Source organism: Paroedura picta, chromosome 1 (genome assembly GCF_049243985.1).
Source record: "Paroedura picta isolate Pp20150507F chromosome 1, Ppicta_v3.0, whole genome shotgun sequence".
Lineage (NCBI taxonomy): Eukaryota > Metazoa > Chordata > Lepidosauria > Squamata > Gekkonidae > Paroedura > Paroedura picta.
Window position 1 is genome coordinate 45,920,304 of NC_135369.1, and position 16,326 is coordinate 45,936,629.

A 16,326-nucleotide genomic window follows, 5' to 3' on the forward strand; every position below is an offset into this window, starting at 1 on the left:
CCTAATTTCCTCAGCCCTAGGAGCCCCCCCCCCATTTCGTTGCAACTTTCCCTCCCTTCTTGTTCATGTGTACATCTGAGTGTGGACCTAGAATTGATAGGAGCTTGAATTCAACCGATATCAAAGGGCAGTAAGGTCTGCTAAAGTAGGAGAGGAATGCAGGGCAGCTCCAATATCAAGCATACAAACCCACCCTCAGAGAGATTCAAACAAGGATAAAGGACCCCGGGGCATCCTCCCAGATAATTTGATTTCAACTAATGACCCAGATTCCTACACCCCCCACAAGTAATTGGATGATTTCAGCAATTTACTCAGTTTTCTAAATGGCTGGACTGGGAGGCCCCAGCTCTTTCTCAATCAGGAGAGTTATCCGGCCATAGATCCAACTTCCCAATCTCCCTAAAAGAACCTTTCTTATACTTCCTGTGCACAAAAGTATCACCTATAAAAGGACTTATTTTCAGCCTGGCTCATTCTTGAAAGATCATGATGTTATTATTGCCACACTGCAGTGCCAACACCTCTTTCCCCTCCTTATCTATGGCAAAAAGATACAAGAAGTTCCCCCAGCCCTAATTATTGTCTCTGGTTTTGGGCTAATGCTGCTGCTCCACTCTTATGGTCTCTGGTCTCAACTCCTCACACACACCTTCCACTGCTTCTCTTCAAGAACAGACTTGTATATCTCCCTCTTTTCCTAGCTTCATTCCCCCTTGTAGGCAGATAGGTTCTCTAGCAAAAGGTGTTTTGCTAGAATAACGCAAACGTTATTCCGATCTTCTAAAAAGGGAGGAAGGATGACCCGGGAAACTACAGACCAGTGAGTCTGACTTCTGTTGTGGGGAAGATAATGGAGCAGATATTAAAGGGAGCGATCTGCAAACATCTGGAGGACAATTTGGTGATCCAAGGAAGTCAACATGGATTTGTCTCCAACAGGTCCTGCCAGACCAACCTGGTTTCCTTTTTTGACCAAGTAACAGGTTTGCTGGATCGGGGAAATTCGGTTGATGTCATTTACTTGGATTTTAGTAAAGCTTTTGACAAGGTTCCCCATGATGTTCTGATGGATAAGTTGAAGGACTGCAATCTGGATTTTCAGATAGTCAGGTGGATAGCGAATTGGTTAGAGAACCACACTAAAAGAGTTGTTGTCAATGGTGTTTCATCAGACTGGAGAGAGGTGAGTAGCGGGGTTCCTCAGGGCTCGGTGCTCAGCCCGGTACTTTTTAACATATTTATTAATGATTTAGATGAGGGGGTGGAGGGACTACTCATAAAGTTTGCAGATGACACCAAATTGGGAGGACTGGTAAATACTCCGGAAGATAGAGACAGAGTTCAACGAGATCTGAACACAATGGAAAAATGGGCAAATGAGAACAAGATGCAATTTAATAAAGATAAGTGTAAAGTTCTGCATCTGGGTCAGAAAAATGAAAAGCATGCCTACTGGATGGGGGATACGCTTCTAGGTAACACTGTGTGTGAACGAGACCTTGGGGTACTTGTGGATTGTAAACTAAACATGAGCAGGCAGTGTGATGCAGTGGTAAAAAGGGCAAATGCCATTTTGGGCTGTATCAACAGAGGCATCACATCAAAATCACAAGATGTCATAGTCCCATTGTATACGGCACTGGTCAGACCACACCTGGAGTACTGTGTGCAGTTCTGGAGGCCTCACTTCAAGAAGGACGTAGATAAAATTGAAAGGGTACAGAGGAGAGCGACGAGGATGATCTGGGGCCAAGGGACCAAGCCCTATGAAGATAGGTTGAGGGACTTGGGAATGTTCAGCCTGGAGAAAAGGAGGTTGAGAGGGGACATGATAGCCCTCTTTAAGTATTTGAAAGGTTGTCACTTGGAGGAGGGCAGGATGCTGTTTCTGTTGGCTGCAGAGGAGAGGACACGCAGTAATGGGTTTCAACTTCAAGTACAACGATATAGGCTAGATATCAGGAAAAAAATTTTCACAGTCAGAGTAGTTCAGCAGTGGAATAGGCTGCCTAAGGAGGTGGTGAGCTCCCCCTCACTGGCAGTCTTCAAGCAAAGGTTGGATACACACTTTTCTTGGGTGCTTTAGGATGCTTAGGGCTAATCCTGCATTGAGCAGGGGGTTGGACTAGATGGCCTGTATGGCCCCTTCCAACTCTATGATTCTATGTTTTCATGCTTTATTTGCTGCTTGGCATTTCCCCCCATTCTGTGATTTTCATTTTGCTCTACTTGACTGCAGAAATTAATTTGGGTTCTCTGCTGTTTCTTAAATAAAAACCACTTGATTTAAAATTGTCCGCCCTCCCCCAAGTATTAATCTGAATTTGGACTTCAGTATATCCAGGTGGAAGATCTCAAGTATTGAAGTACCCCAAATGCATGTGCTACCTCCATGCTAACAAGCCACCTTTGAACGTTACAGCCCTGAGACATGAAGACCTATTGGGTAACAGTGTATGTATATGGCTGTATTTTAGCTTTGGTTCTATTCTTGCCAATGTCATTGCTATGATTTTAAATAGTGTATGCTATCATAATTGTCAACCCTTAACTTGATTTAACTATTTTTAGCCCATGTGTTGTATTCATATTTAGCACCTCTCTGCCTGCCCTCACACCTCCCAACAGATCAAACACCCAATCTATCAGATGCAGACGATGCAATTGGACTAGAGAATCTGGTTGACTCAATTTCAGTTTCATGTCATGCTCACAAGATAAATTGCTAAAGTCTATTCTCTGTGGAGATCCCCTATTGCTTTTCACATGGATAACTGGACATGTGTTAAATTATCTTTTGTTCTGAGAGGAATCTCTTAGGATTGGATTCCTTAAGTCCTGAAATATTTGTAGCATGAATATTTTGCAAAGACTGAAACGCAATGTGAAATGACTGCACACTTTCAACACTTGTTTCGCCATGGGATTTGTTTATTCAGCTTGTGAAACCAATTTTAAATTTAGTATTATTAGGTTTCATATGAAAAGGAACAACAACAAAAATCTCAACGATGCCACAAACTAACTTGCAAAGAAAACAAAACATCATGCAGGGCTTTACTTCAGAATGCTATTATCTGAGATCATGAACGCAGGAGACAAAAGGACAAATTGCACTAGGGTCAAAGGCTACTAAATTCAAATAATTTATTTCTTTTTCATGATTTGTAAGTTGTTGCTGACATAACCTAGTGAGATTATTTGCTACTGAAGTCCCCTTTTAACTCAATGAGACAAATTAGTCAGGATGAAGTCTCATTTCATTGCCTTCAGTGGGACTTTACTATCATTTGATTTTGGGAATAGTTTCTACCCCCTCCCCAAGGGCAACTAATAAATGTAATAAATTATAATCAAATGGTACTCTCCTAATATATTCTTAACCGCTTAGACTAAATTGTTTCATAGTACCTAAATGCCAGGCTGTCTGATCGCTGAAGTTTCAGGTAGTAAGGATGGCATACGTCTGAACTGCCAATGACTGAATCACCCTCTAGTGCTATCTATTCAAACAATCTATGTATGCCCCACTGAAGTGAATGAGATCTCATTGGACTCCTAGTCTGGAGAAGGTCTACTGAAGCTAAGGGGGTTACTGTCCTTGGAAAACTGAATGGAAGGTCATAGTTATAGGAACACAAACAGTATCACAAACCAGGCCATGTAGATCACACACTGAAAGAATATAAGTAGAATAAAATTCATGGTTTTCAAGGGAGTACCGTAAACATGAGGATTTATCTGTTACAGAGCTTGATCCTAGTTCTGCTCATGCAGCCATTTTTTTAAAAAAGCTGGAAACTTAATGATTGGCTTTGGGAGGGGTGTGACAGGAAAGAAGCCCCTCCCACTCCTCAGCAGACTTTTCCCTACCCAGAGAACGCATGCACAGCCTCAGCTGGGGAACTGAGCATGCAGCAGCCAGTTATGCTGGGAATTCCTGGTCCTGCTGAGGGTGTAGGTCCAGATGGGCCGAGGTAACTGAATAACTGGCAGTGCAGTCCTAAACAGAGTGACACCCTTCTTACTCTGCTGAGCTCTCAGGTTTAGGACTCTCAGGTCAATCAATCTTTCATTCTTTATGAGCCTTGGGGTGGGTGGGTTAGTGAGAAGCACCATGATATATGCCATCCCTCCACTTTTGCGACTACTGTGACAAAACAGGTTTTTCATATACTAAAGAAAGGAAGATAGTGCTGGTGCACAACTGGTCCCTCTCCAAAGGTCCCAACTGAGAAGCAGCTGATCCAGAAGTTCAAAATAGCAGCTTGGTCCAATTGCATCCCTGGTGGTCCCTTGCCTGCAGGGGCATAGCCAGCATGCCATTACACCATCATCATCTTGAAACCTGCAGGAATGTTTCCCTAGGGATGCATAAAAGCTTCCCGCTACCCTAAAGAAGGAAATCTGATCGGTTATCCCTTTCTTCATTGAGGACACAAATTAAGTTAAACTAGGAGGTGGGATTAGATGATCCAATGGGACGCCCTTCCCAAACAATAGACATGCACTTATGGAACTGCCTGCTGGTGCTCAGACTACTGATCCATCTAGTTTGCCTACTCCCTGTGGTCAGTGTCTTAAGCAGCTAATATTTCCCAGACATGTTACAGGAGACCTTTTTACTTGGAGATGTCAGGCACTGGACCCAGGACTCTAATACCTCTACCATTGCACAATGGTCTCTCCATATAATTACACTACTGAACCACATCAGGCTTGCAGTACAGTTAATGTATATGACCTAAAACACACTCTAGTGGTCCAGTCTCCTGTTGCTTGGGCAGTGATGGAGGTGACGCTAGTCCCTGGGGATGACAAAAAAGACCTTAGTGGAGAGTGTGTGACCTTGAAGATTGCAGCAGAGGGGCTCAAAGGTGCACTTGTACTTTCTCATCCATAAATCTAATTATTATTAGGTGATCTTTCTGGGAGCATGATGGCTTCCTTGCACTTGGATCAGGTGAACGAGTGGGGCAAAATGGAAAGGTCACAACCGAACAATCAACAATAAAAACTAACAGAAAGCTTTCCCAGGAGATCCCTGAGGTCTAAAGCACCTGAGTAGGAAACTGCAAGCTTAAGGGGCAAAAATAATGATTCACATAGAATGATCTCTTGTACTCCACCCCTGCTGCATTGGAGGAATAGTGCAAAGAACAGGATGGAATGAATAATTTCAGGTCCCACAAAAGAATAATTTATATGTGGCTACATACTACAAAATGAGGAATACCTTGCTGCAAAGCTATTTAAATAAACACCGCTCATCAGCTGCAGACTGCTAAGAGCATACAAGTACCACAGCGATGCCTACACTTTGTTTACATTCTTCTTTGATGCTTTAGGCAGCTCTCCTTAGGTCAGGCCAAACTAGACTTGTTGCAGCATTTGTGCCGTGGGCTCAGAATAAAGGAAATCTTGACTCACAGAAGGCTATGGGTGACCTTTAATTTTGCTCAGCATGCATCCCTTTTCAACAGAAAAGATTTATGTACCTGCTTAACTCTTGCATCGAAGTCTAAAGGGTTTAACTCTGGCTCTATCTGTCTGTCTGTCTGTCATCATCATCATCGTCAGTCTGTCCTAAACATGTACACTGAAGGCTACTTGATATCTAGTCACGAACAATGGAACACCAGCAGTTTATATTAGTGAATTTTCCTTGCAATAAATATCTTAAATGAAAGAAACATTGAACAACTACTGGGGAGAGATGTGCTGATGAAGTCTTCATTTTTGCTGTTCAAGACTAACTGTTGTTAGCTATGACTCTGGCACGGAGCAGTATGCTACAAAGTATAATCTACCACACAGTTACTCTAGAGTAACTCTATTGAAGGGAGAATGTTTCAGAGGAGATAGGCACTGCCCAACTGTGACCAAGTTGGGCTGTTGTATTTGCTTTCTAATGTTTATGTAAAATTGTGTCATTTCAGTTTGAAATCTTTATGATAAAAAAGTCGAGGAATGATCCCTCCCTCATCTCACAAGAGCACAACAGCAAGCTCTGGGGCACACGTGCCAGAGGGGAACGTGGCTCAGTGGGATCTGTTTTGCTTGCAGAAGACCCCAGCCTCAGTCCCTGGCAGGTTTAGTGGAAAGGATCAGAGAACTGGTGATGGGAAAAGACCTCCACTGGACAACTGCTACCAGCCACAGTAGATAACACAGATCTTGATAGACCAAGGTTATGATGCAGTATAAAGGCAGCTCTATGCATTCTATCAACTTGTACAGGATGGAAAGGATAATAGCTGGCAGCCTTCCATAATAAGGAATAAAAGAGCTGCAAAAGTTATAGGAGATTAAAAGGCTGATGGTGCAAAATCAGGTGAAAAATATTTAAAGCCTTGCCAGAAATTGAGGGCAAAGTGCCACACAGAGGTGGCCATTCTGTATCTTTTGCACTGCTTCATTATGCTCTAAATACCACTGGTTTCAGTAGGAGAAAGTTAAGTGTGCACTTAACTATTCCATTGCAATGACTGAAATTGGCATCTTCATGCCTCATTCTTCTCTTATAGCCAACACCACTATATTAACGTCAGTGGTGACGTAATCCTAAGAGTTGGTATACCAGCAGGCCAGTGTTCAGGGCACGGTGGACCAAATGTAATACTGCAACCTCACAATGGAAGATGGTCCACGGCTGCTGCAAGCCAGTTACACTGATGTGGGGCATGCTTTCCACAACACAACTGTTTACAACAGGATTGCTAATCAGTGAGATCTAGAAGTTTTGGAGCAGAGTACGTGGCCAGAGCTTGTAACAGCAGTAAGGGAATGGTGGACATTAAGATCCGCAGTTTTTCCAAGAAGGTAAATAACACAACAGGAAAAGCTTCACGTGCTTAACTTATGTATGTTTGACTGTAGTTAAGCACAGAAGAAAGGGTCAGAAAGAAGCCAGAAACCCTAAGTGTTACTGAAACAGTTTAACTACGAGGGTCATCTTGGACATTGGGGACTTTTGTCTGCACAGGATTTGTCAATAAAGAAAGTCATGATGTCATGACAGTGACATGTTTAGATGCTCTTTGGCAGTCAGTGTAGTTAAAGTGTCAAAGCAACAGCAAAAGGTAGGTGCCACTGAAAACCCAGATAAGGGGCTTTCCCCCACTTTGCCTATATAGGGGTCAGTTTTAGGTCCCAGGCAAGCCCCGTAGCAGGCTCAGCAATTGCTGGCCTGATGACTACATGATACAGGCACAAAGGGAGAAGATTTGTGTCCTTCTCAAGGACGACACAGGCACTAACCAAGAGGGGCCAGTGACATGCACACACCTCTCTTCTGGGCCAGGCTTGCACACATAACGATATACTAAGTTGAATGCTGGTTATCAGACATAGACAAGGACCAACTAGGACTTTGAAAAACTCTGTGTTTTTGCCCTCTCGGGCAGGCACAACAGGACATGAACTTGGCTTCCAGTGACCCATGGCTACTGCGGTGCGTGACAAGCTGTGCACGCTTATTCTGTGTGACCCTGTGAATTGCAACAGCCCCAAACAGAGCTAGAAATAGAACAGCATTTTCCAGCAACATTATATTATGAGTGCTGGGTGAGCGTGATATCCCTGAAAAAACAGCACTTCCCTGAGGAAAAATGTCTACATTCAGGGCAACAAATGATCAATGTCTCTATATTTGTTGCACTGTCAACTGTTTAGAAAGACCCTAAAAGGAGAGAACTCCTCCTCCACTAAATGCGCATTCATGGCTTGAAATCCTCAGAGTTCCCTGGGAATAACTGTAAATGGGACTACGGGACTGCTGGATTCAAGGTCCAGAGCAGTCAGGAAGCACTCGACAGCAGCCTCATTTTTGCCCTGAGCATGAAGAACTTCTCCAAGGCTGTTCCAGGCTTTGTGGCTGGTGCTCTGTACCCGGACAGCATCCTGCAGGACCTTCTGAGCCAGGCTTTTTCGCCCAAGCCTATTCAAGAGCAGCCCCTGCAAAGCAAAGATAACCCAGTGTTAGCACATGAATTCGGGCATTCAGTAGGGAAGCCTGACTCTACGGCCAAACAGACAAACAACAAATGAAACAAGCTCAATCCAGAATATTCCAATTTTGTCAAGAGGGTCAAGCTACAACAAATAAAATAAAAACAACACATCCAATATGTATTATATAGTGTGGACATATGTAAAATTAAACACGCTGGTTGATGTTACACACGTACAGAGCTTTTGGGTATTCCATACCAGGTTTGTTTATGAATCCTAAGGTTTCTAGATTTTGATGTTAGCATCTTATTTTTTAGATCCAAGTTGAAGAGTAACCCATGGCCTTATAGCTAAAAAATTATCTGCCTAACCACTTAGCATTGGAGGTAAAATAATTTCTAATTCTTATAAAAGGTTAAAAAATTAATAACATTTAAGTATACTAATGCCAATTTTTATTTATTTATTATTAGATTTTTATCCCACCACTCCCAGACAAGCTGGCTTGTGGCAGCTCACAGCGTAATAAAATTCCTTTGGGGAGTGGTGGGAAATAAATCAATCACAAAAATATACATCCCATAAATACAATATAAACAGATAAAACAGCATGGAGGGTGGTCATAGCAATCTCTCATGCGACCCATTATTCCTCGGTTTGTCCATTCCTGGCTATGGCAGCACATGTAAATTGGGGGCAATGATAAGCCCCCTGGGGGAGGACCTATAATAATTGGTTTCCCATTCTCTTAAATTTCAGACAACACCTGATTGTTAAAAATATATAATACTTTCTGAATGTGAGTTCTATATATTTAATGTATTTTTGACCACTGAGGAAGGCCGTAGAGGCCCAGAGGTGTCTGGTTTCATGTGGCTCATAGGACACAGTCATCCATTAGGAATCCCTGCAAAGTGTATGGCTTGATAGTCAGACCCCCTAATGTTTTTCATTTTATATGTGCATACTCTATCACAAATATTTAATTGGTTATTTCATTTTATTTGGCATAACGTGACCTTCTTGACCAAATTCTACTGCCAAACAGACCCAGGCAATTTGTGGTAGAAGTGGATCATCAGGATGATGTATTTGAGGGCAAGTGGCTTCCCTACCAGGAAACACACACACCCCTGTCTCAGATTTCTTTAAGTAGCATTGTCTTTAAATGAAGGACACTTCCCGTCCACAACCAGCAAACATATAGGGAAGTGTTTTTTCTATACTAGGCATTAGATGCCATGCAGATTAGACTGGCCCCTTCCAGGAATCAGAACTGGGGCAGGCCACTTCCACTGCTCAGCAGGAGGTTCTTCAACTAATGGTTCCCATGGCCACCATGGCACCATTTTCTGGGCCAGAGAGAATTCACTTTCAGTCTGCAAAATCACTTATTCTTTCTGTCCACAATTTTTACAAATGTTGTAGTGTTTGCACATCAGGGCCTCTTTTTACCAGATCAACTTGCTCATTTACTATTTTCTTTATAGAAATCCTGTAGGAAGGATCTCTGGGTATGTTCTGCAGAGTGGCAAGAATTTTTGCATACAATATCCTCAGGCGATCACGTGGAGCTTCAGAGACCCCGAGCTACACAAGCCCAGTAGTCTTCTTCGGCATGTCACTGCTCCAGCCAAAATCTCAGATTTTGTAATGGATCCCAGTTCCTTAGCTGTTCATTCCTGCTCTCCAGCTACAGATCAGCCACATTAGTGAAGGAATGCTGGTTTCTGCCTATTCTTATTTTTAAGGACTGACTGGATCAAATCAAAAGTTCATCTAGTCCAATATTCTGTGCTCAGCGATGGCCTCTTGGGTGTTCTCCCCCACCAATAATTTCCCCCCTCAAATCTGCTGTAAGGCATCTAACTTAGTGTACTGTGCTACAACAACAAATTCTTTCAGTCATGTATTTTATGAACACACTTCTTTTTCATTGAAGTGATCCTATGCTCAATTAGTTTAACTGGATACACCCCTAGGGTTGCCAGTCTCCACGTGGGGCCTGGAGATCTCCTAGAATTAGAACTGACCTCCAAGTGATCAGTTCCTCTGGAGAAAATGGCTGCTTTGGTGTAGTAGAGCCAGTTGAGTAGTTAAGAGCAGCAGCCTCTAATCCAGAGAACTGGGTATGATTCCCCCACTCCTCCAGCGCAGCCAGCTGGGTGACCTGGGGCCAGTCATAGTTCATCTATCTCACATGATGTCTGTTGTGAGGAAGGGAAGGAGGTTGTAAGTTGCTTTGAGACTCCAGATGGTAGAGAAAAGTGAGGTACAAGTAAACAGCTCTTCTTCTTCTTCGTTTTCAATGGTGGGCTTTATGTCATTATACCTCACTGAGATCCATCCCCTCCCCAAATCCCTTTCTCCCCAGATATTTGCCAAGTTGGCAACCCTATCCCATCCCCAAATTCTAAAATTATATGAGAAACAATAATTTTTGGCAACCTGGGTGTAGTTCTGGATGCCTCTTTATCAATGGGAGCCCAGGTCACCAATGTTGCATGACAGGCATTTTACTACCTTCACCAGGCGCAACAACTAGCTCCCTACCTGACTGCACCTGACCTGGCCACTGTAATCCATGCAATGGTCACCTCCAGGTTGGATTATTGTAACTTGCTTTACACAGGGATACCCTTGATTGGGAAACTTTGAATGGTCCAGAATGCAGCAGTGCAGGTCCCTATTGGGAAACAATGGAGAACACTTATATGACCTGTGCTCTCCCAGCTGCACTGGCTCCAGATTGAGGACGAGATCAGGTTCAAGGGTTCGGTTTGACATTCAAAACCCTAAATGGTCTGGGATTACTGTATCTGCTGGACTGTCTCTCCCCGTATGTCTCCCAGAACACTGGGTGCTGGGGGAACCCACTCCAAAAGAAGTCAGCCCATGGAGGCAAGAACAGAAGCAGCCCTGCTGGAGAGCAACTAGTCAGCGGGCTGTGCTAGGCACACCAATGGTGTGACAGTGGGGGTTAAATTAATGGCAGCAGTCAAAGTTGAGAGCTTACCATGGGGCTTAAGGCATGGGTGGGACAGAGGGCCAGGGGGGCTGGATCCTAACCAGAAGGGACAGGCCTAGTTATTGGTTTGTACACTTAAGGTGATGGTCCGGTAGAGCTAGGGGTGGCCAGAGACAGAGGAGAGAATGGAGTAGAGAGAGCTGGATAGCTCTGGGAAGTATTGCTAGTTACCATGGGAAGTTATTGTTGTAATCTGTTGAAGCCCTCAATAAAGAAGGCGTGTTCTGCAGCTGTGGCCTTTCCAACCCCCAGGGAACCATGCCCACACTCCAGCCTACTGTAGGCATTGGTTCTACAAGCACCATGTGTAGCCACACCCACTGCTGCCCCAGTCACATATATTTAATGCTCAACATAGCCAAATCTGTAGATACTTAAATTCACAGTCTGGAACCACAAACACACAAGACAGATCTTTCCACAAAACTGAAAAAGCCTCAGGTTTGTTAAAAGGAAAGCTTGAAAAATTACCCAACCTGCAGTAACAGAAGCAAAGCCTGCAGCTTTAGGAAAGGAATACATTTTCAGTGACCATTTGGGGGGTTGCTGCCAGTCTTGAAGCCAGGATTTCTGTCAGTAAAAGGCAGGGGGAAGTGGCAGGATGGCCAGCAGACCTTTGAGATAGGATATAGCAGAGGCAGGACTGCCAGCAACCACCCGATGACATTATTGTTATTTAATTTATAGACCACCCCTCTCTAGTCACAGTCTCTGGGTGGTTTCCAACATGTAAAATCAGATATATGTGGTTAAATCAACTTTAACATTTATTTCCAATAAACTTCAAAGGGTTCTGCTAAACTTCAAAAGGAGCATAAATAGAACATATCACCAAATGAGTATCCCCAGTTAAGGTCTGGTGGCAGGGAAAGGGAAAAGAGAAGAGGGATGCCAGTTCAGATGTTCTTATGTTGGCCTCAACCGTATGCCTGGCAGAAGAGTGCATTTTGCAGTCCCTTTGGCACTCTGACAGTTTGATGGGGGACCAGACCTCCATGGGCAGCTTATTCCACCAGGCCAAAAAGGCCCTGGCAATGGTTTAGGCCAAACACACCTCTTTGGGGCCAGGGACCGCTACTGTCTTGGAATTAGTAGAGCATAGTGCTCTTTGGAGGATATATTCAGAGAGGGGGTCCCTCAGATGTGCTGGGTCCAGACTGCACAAGGCCTTGAAGGTCAAAACCAGACAGAACCATGAACCTGATCCGGAACTCAACTGGCAGCCAATGCAGCTGCTGGATATGGGCTCTCCATATCATCCTAGTGAGGACCTGGGCAGCCGTATTCGGTACCAGCTGTAATTTCTGGAGCAAGGTGGATTCTCATAGAGTGAGTTACAGTAATCTAGCTGGGAGGCAACTGTTGTGTGGATCAACGTGGCTAGATGTTCCGTGGCCAAATAGAGCATCAATAGCTTTGCTTGGCTTGAATGGAAAAATTCATGCGGAGCTACTTTTGTGACCTACGCTTCCATAAAAAGGGGGGCATCTTGATGGCCATGGGAGGGTTTTCTGAATGGGTGGGAATTAATTATATATATATTTTAAAAATTGTTAAATGTTTATTGGGTGATATGGTCATTTCAAACCCTGCCCAAATGGAGGGGGTGGGAAGGGGAGGGGCCCTGGGTGGGCATGCATACAGCTATGCTTCCCAACTTTATTCTGCATGATTGCACCACTTCTGGGGTTTCTAGAAGCCTGAAGAATATTTCAGGAGTTTCTCAATGGTAAAAAAGTTGAGAAAATCTGATTTAAGGGATGGCAAACCTGTTCATAGATAAATATTATTGTAGCCAGTACCCCAGTAGGAGTGGGAGAATCCGTTCCTTTCCTGTGTCTGATGCAAGTGGTAGCAGAAGAGAACATTTAAAAAATAGCCATCACTCCATTCTTGAAATTGCCATCAGCTTCATGGTAAAACCATAGAGTTCCCCCCGCTCAAAGGGGCTGTCTCCCCATGCCCCCCCCCTGGCCGAGCCTCCTAATGTTTGACTGGCCTGGTTACCCTACCAATATCACAGTCAAATGAGATCATGGGAATTGTTTTACAGAAAGTCATTGTTCCAGCGAAAGTTGAACTTTTCACAGAAACAAGAATCTGTGTGTAGACTGATCTTACTCCCCACCACATCCCACGAGAGATCTCAGCTCTGCAGGGGGAGGGAAAGAGAATGAACTCTTCAGCGGCTCAGTTTCTTGGCTCCTTTCAGAGACTTGTCAGTGTAGCAGGGAACTGTGTCAACTGCTGTCCCTGCAGCTGCAGGCCTATAGCTGCCGCATCCCATCTCACCAAGTGCAGGCACTCTTATTTGCATATTATGCTAATTGTTTGCTGATTTGCATCTAAATTCTTGCTTTGTGGACCAGATGCTTTGTGTTTGCACCACAAAAATTGGGGAAAGATTGGAGGGAGGATCTTTTCATCCTGACCATTTACTCATGCTGGCAATCCTTCCCATCCGTCCCCGCCCCTGCTCCAGACATAGTGTTCCATCTATACCTTGTGGCTAATTGTCACTCATGGACCTCTGTACCATACATTTATCTAATCCTCTCTTAGAATAATAGAATCATAGAGTTGGAAGGGACCTCATGGGCCATCTAGTCCAACCCCTGCACTATGCAGGGTACTCACACCCCTATCGCTCATCCACTGTAATCTGCCACCCCCTTGAGCCTTCTCAGAATCAGTCTCTCCGTCATGATAACTCCCTGCCAAGCCAGCCAAAGCAGGGAGTTATCATGTGGCTGTGTTTGGACGTTGTGACACAGTTTAATAATGTAAACGGATTAACTTTTGCTTATATATTCCTACTGTTATCATGGTCAGTTCTTAGTCTGACGAAGAGTGCTTGCACTCGAAAGCTCATGCCTTGAATAAATCTTTGTTGGTCTTAAAGGTGCTACTGGACTCTGATTTTATTGTTCATTTTATTCAGTTTAGCCCACTTCTTGAGCCTATCAAGATCATCCTGTATTCTGTTTCTGTTTTCAGTTTTGTTTGCTACCCCTCCCAGTTTAGTATCATCTGCAAATTTACTATCCCCTCTAATCCCTCATTCAAATCATTTATAAATATGTTGAACAACACAGGCCCCAGGACAGATCCTTGGGGTACTCTACTTGTCACTCTTTTCCAAGAAGATGTTGAACCATTAACAAGTACCCATTGGTTACGATCTGTCAACCAGTTATCGATCCACCTGACAGAATAAGGACCCATACCACATTTTACCAACTTGTCAACAAGAATATTATGTGGAACCTTATCAAACGCTTTACTGAAATCCAGATAAACTATGTCCATGGCATTCCCCTGATCCAGTAAAGTAGTCACTTTCTCAAAAAAGAGATAAGGTTGGTCTGACATGATTTGTTCTTGCAAAACCCATGCTGAGTCTTAGAAATCACAGCTCTTTGTTCCAGCTGTTCAAGGATTTACTGCTTGATAATTTGTTCCAAAATTTTGCCAGCTACAGATGTCAAGCTGACAGGTTGATAGTTACCCGGATCCTCTTTTTTCCCTTTCTTGAAGATGGGGACAACATTTGCCTGCCTCCAATCATCTGGCACCTCTCCTGTTCTCCAAGCAGTGTCAAAAATAATTGAAAGAGGTTCAGAGATTACATCTGCAATTCATCTGGCCCAGAATACTTTGTTACATTTAAAGCAACTAGGTGTTTTTGGACTGCTCCAACAGTGATCCTAAGGCATCATTCATGTCTCCCCTGTTGTGTTTTTTCCCCACATTGATCACTATTTCCCTCACAGGAGAAGACTGAAGAGAAATAGGAGTTAAGCAGTTCAGCCCTCTCTTCATCATCTGTTATAATTTCACTTTCTTGTCCTAGCAGTGGTCCTACGGTGTCCCTATTCTTTTTCTTACTTGAAATATAACTAAAGAAGCCTTTTTTGTTAGGTTTAGCACTTCTTGCTAGCCTAAGCTCATATTGAGCTTTAGCTTTTCTAACACTGACCCTACAATTATTAGTTATATGTTTATACTCATCCTTGGTAATAAGGCCCCCAAATACTTTTTCCATCCCTTGTGAGGTGCACATCGTCTCCTGATAGTAGCCCCTCATATTGACATCTTAGACCATGGTCCAGAAATCCAAACCTTTCCCGACGACGCCAGTGACGTAGCCAGTCTTGAAGCTGTCTATATTTGTAGTTGCCACCACTTCCTGGGGCAGTGACTCTCTGGAAACTCTGTTTCAAAATGAAAGCAAGAGCTGTGGCCTGCCAATTGGTTCAAACAGAGGAAACCTGGACAGCCAGACCTCATGGCAATCCTATTGTAGAGGGTGTGGATTGGAAGAGGGGAGGTAGGCTACTGTGCAACACCCTCTTCCGCCAAACATTTGCTCAGGACTGTGTGGGAGAGGAGGACAGCTCCGCAGACATCAACAACCTCATGCACTGCAGCACTAGGATGAAAAATCAGAGCCTCAAGAAGAGTTTCTTACAGTTACACATTTCTGACTCCCTGAAGCTGGCCCGACATGGAGAACTGAACGCTTTGTTTCCCTGAAGAATCCCCTCTGGAGAGCTGCTGCTCTCTGGCAGAATTTTATATATCCCTACAGAGTCTGGCAAGCAGTAAACAAGGCCTGCATATTGTTGCCATGTAGAGTCCAGCTGGGATCTGCCCACGATGCAGAATGAAGGGGGAGAGGAAGATAAGTATATTCACATATTCTCCTGCAAAAGGGCAATACACATTTTTAGCTGGGCATTTTTATAGGTTTCCTAACAAAAGTTCAGTTTCTCAGTTTCCATAGAAACTCCTCTTGTTCAGGAGTATGAATAATTTCATAAAACCGGCAGAGATCTAAAGTAGATCAGCAATTAGTATACTTTTTAAAATGCAAATAAGTATACAAGCTCACTGTGTCCTGATGTTCTACACAGGGTTGGGCTCCTTTTTGGCTTTGTTTTTGTTTCATTTATTTCTTCAAATTGGTGCTCAGGTCCCTGAATGGCATGGTCTCAGGTTGTCTAAATATGAGTTTTTTGAATACCACAGGGCCTCTTGAGAATTCCTCTCCTGTTTGCAATCAATCAACATATCCTGGCTTGGAAAATAATTCTGTTCTGTTCAGATTGGCTAGTCACCTTCGTTTGCTTGGTTTGGAGTTCCAAAAGCTGCTAGAGCACAGGCTGGAACACAATATATACACTAACAAGTTTCTCAAACATGTCACAAGGTTTTTAAGCATGTGACAGCCTCGTAATAAAAAGTCAGGGAGACGTTTGCAGGGGAGAGTTGGCAGTGAGAAATGGGGGTGTTTAATTCTCCCTTGCCACTTTTCTTTGTAACTGCTGGTATCTTGACC

General features: G+C 43.6%; 1 protein-coding gene and 1 pseudogene across 2 annotated transcripts in view; both read right to left on the reverse strand.

Annotated features, from left to right (window-relative positions):
- Positions 1-2,913: 2,913 nt before the first annotated feature.
- Positions 2,914-16,326, reverse strand: part of TTC7A (tetratricopeptide repeat domain 7A) — a 198,468-nt gene continuing 185,055 nt past the window's right edge. For both annotated transcript variants that reach the window (XM_077336987.1, XM_077336959.1), the window contains one exon: positions 2,914-7,959. In XM_077336987.1, the coding sequence (XP_077193102.1) occupies positions 7,738-7,959 (222 nt within the window). In that variant the 3' untranslated portion in view covers positions 2,914-7,737. The remainder of the gene's footprint in view (positions 7,960-16,326) is intronic.
- On the reverse strand, positions 9,098-9,577 carry LOC143836221 (NADH dehydrogenase [ubiquinone] 1 alpha subcomplex subunit 5 pseudogene; annotated as a pseudogene).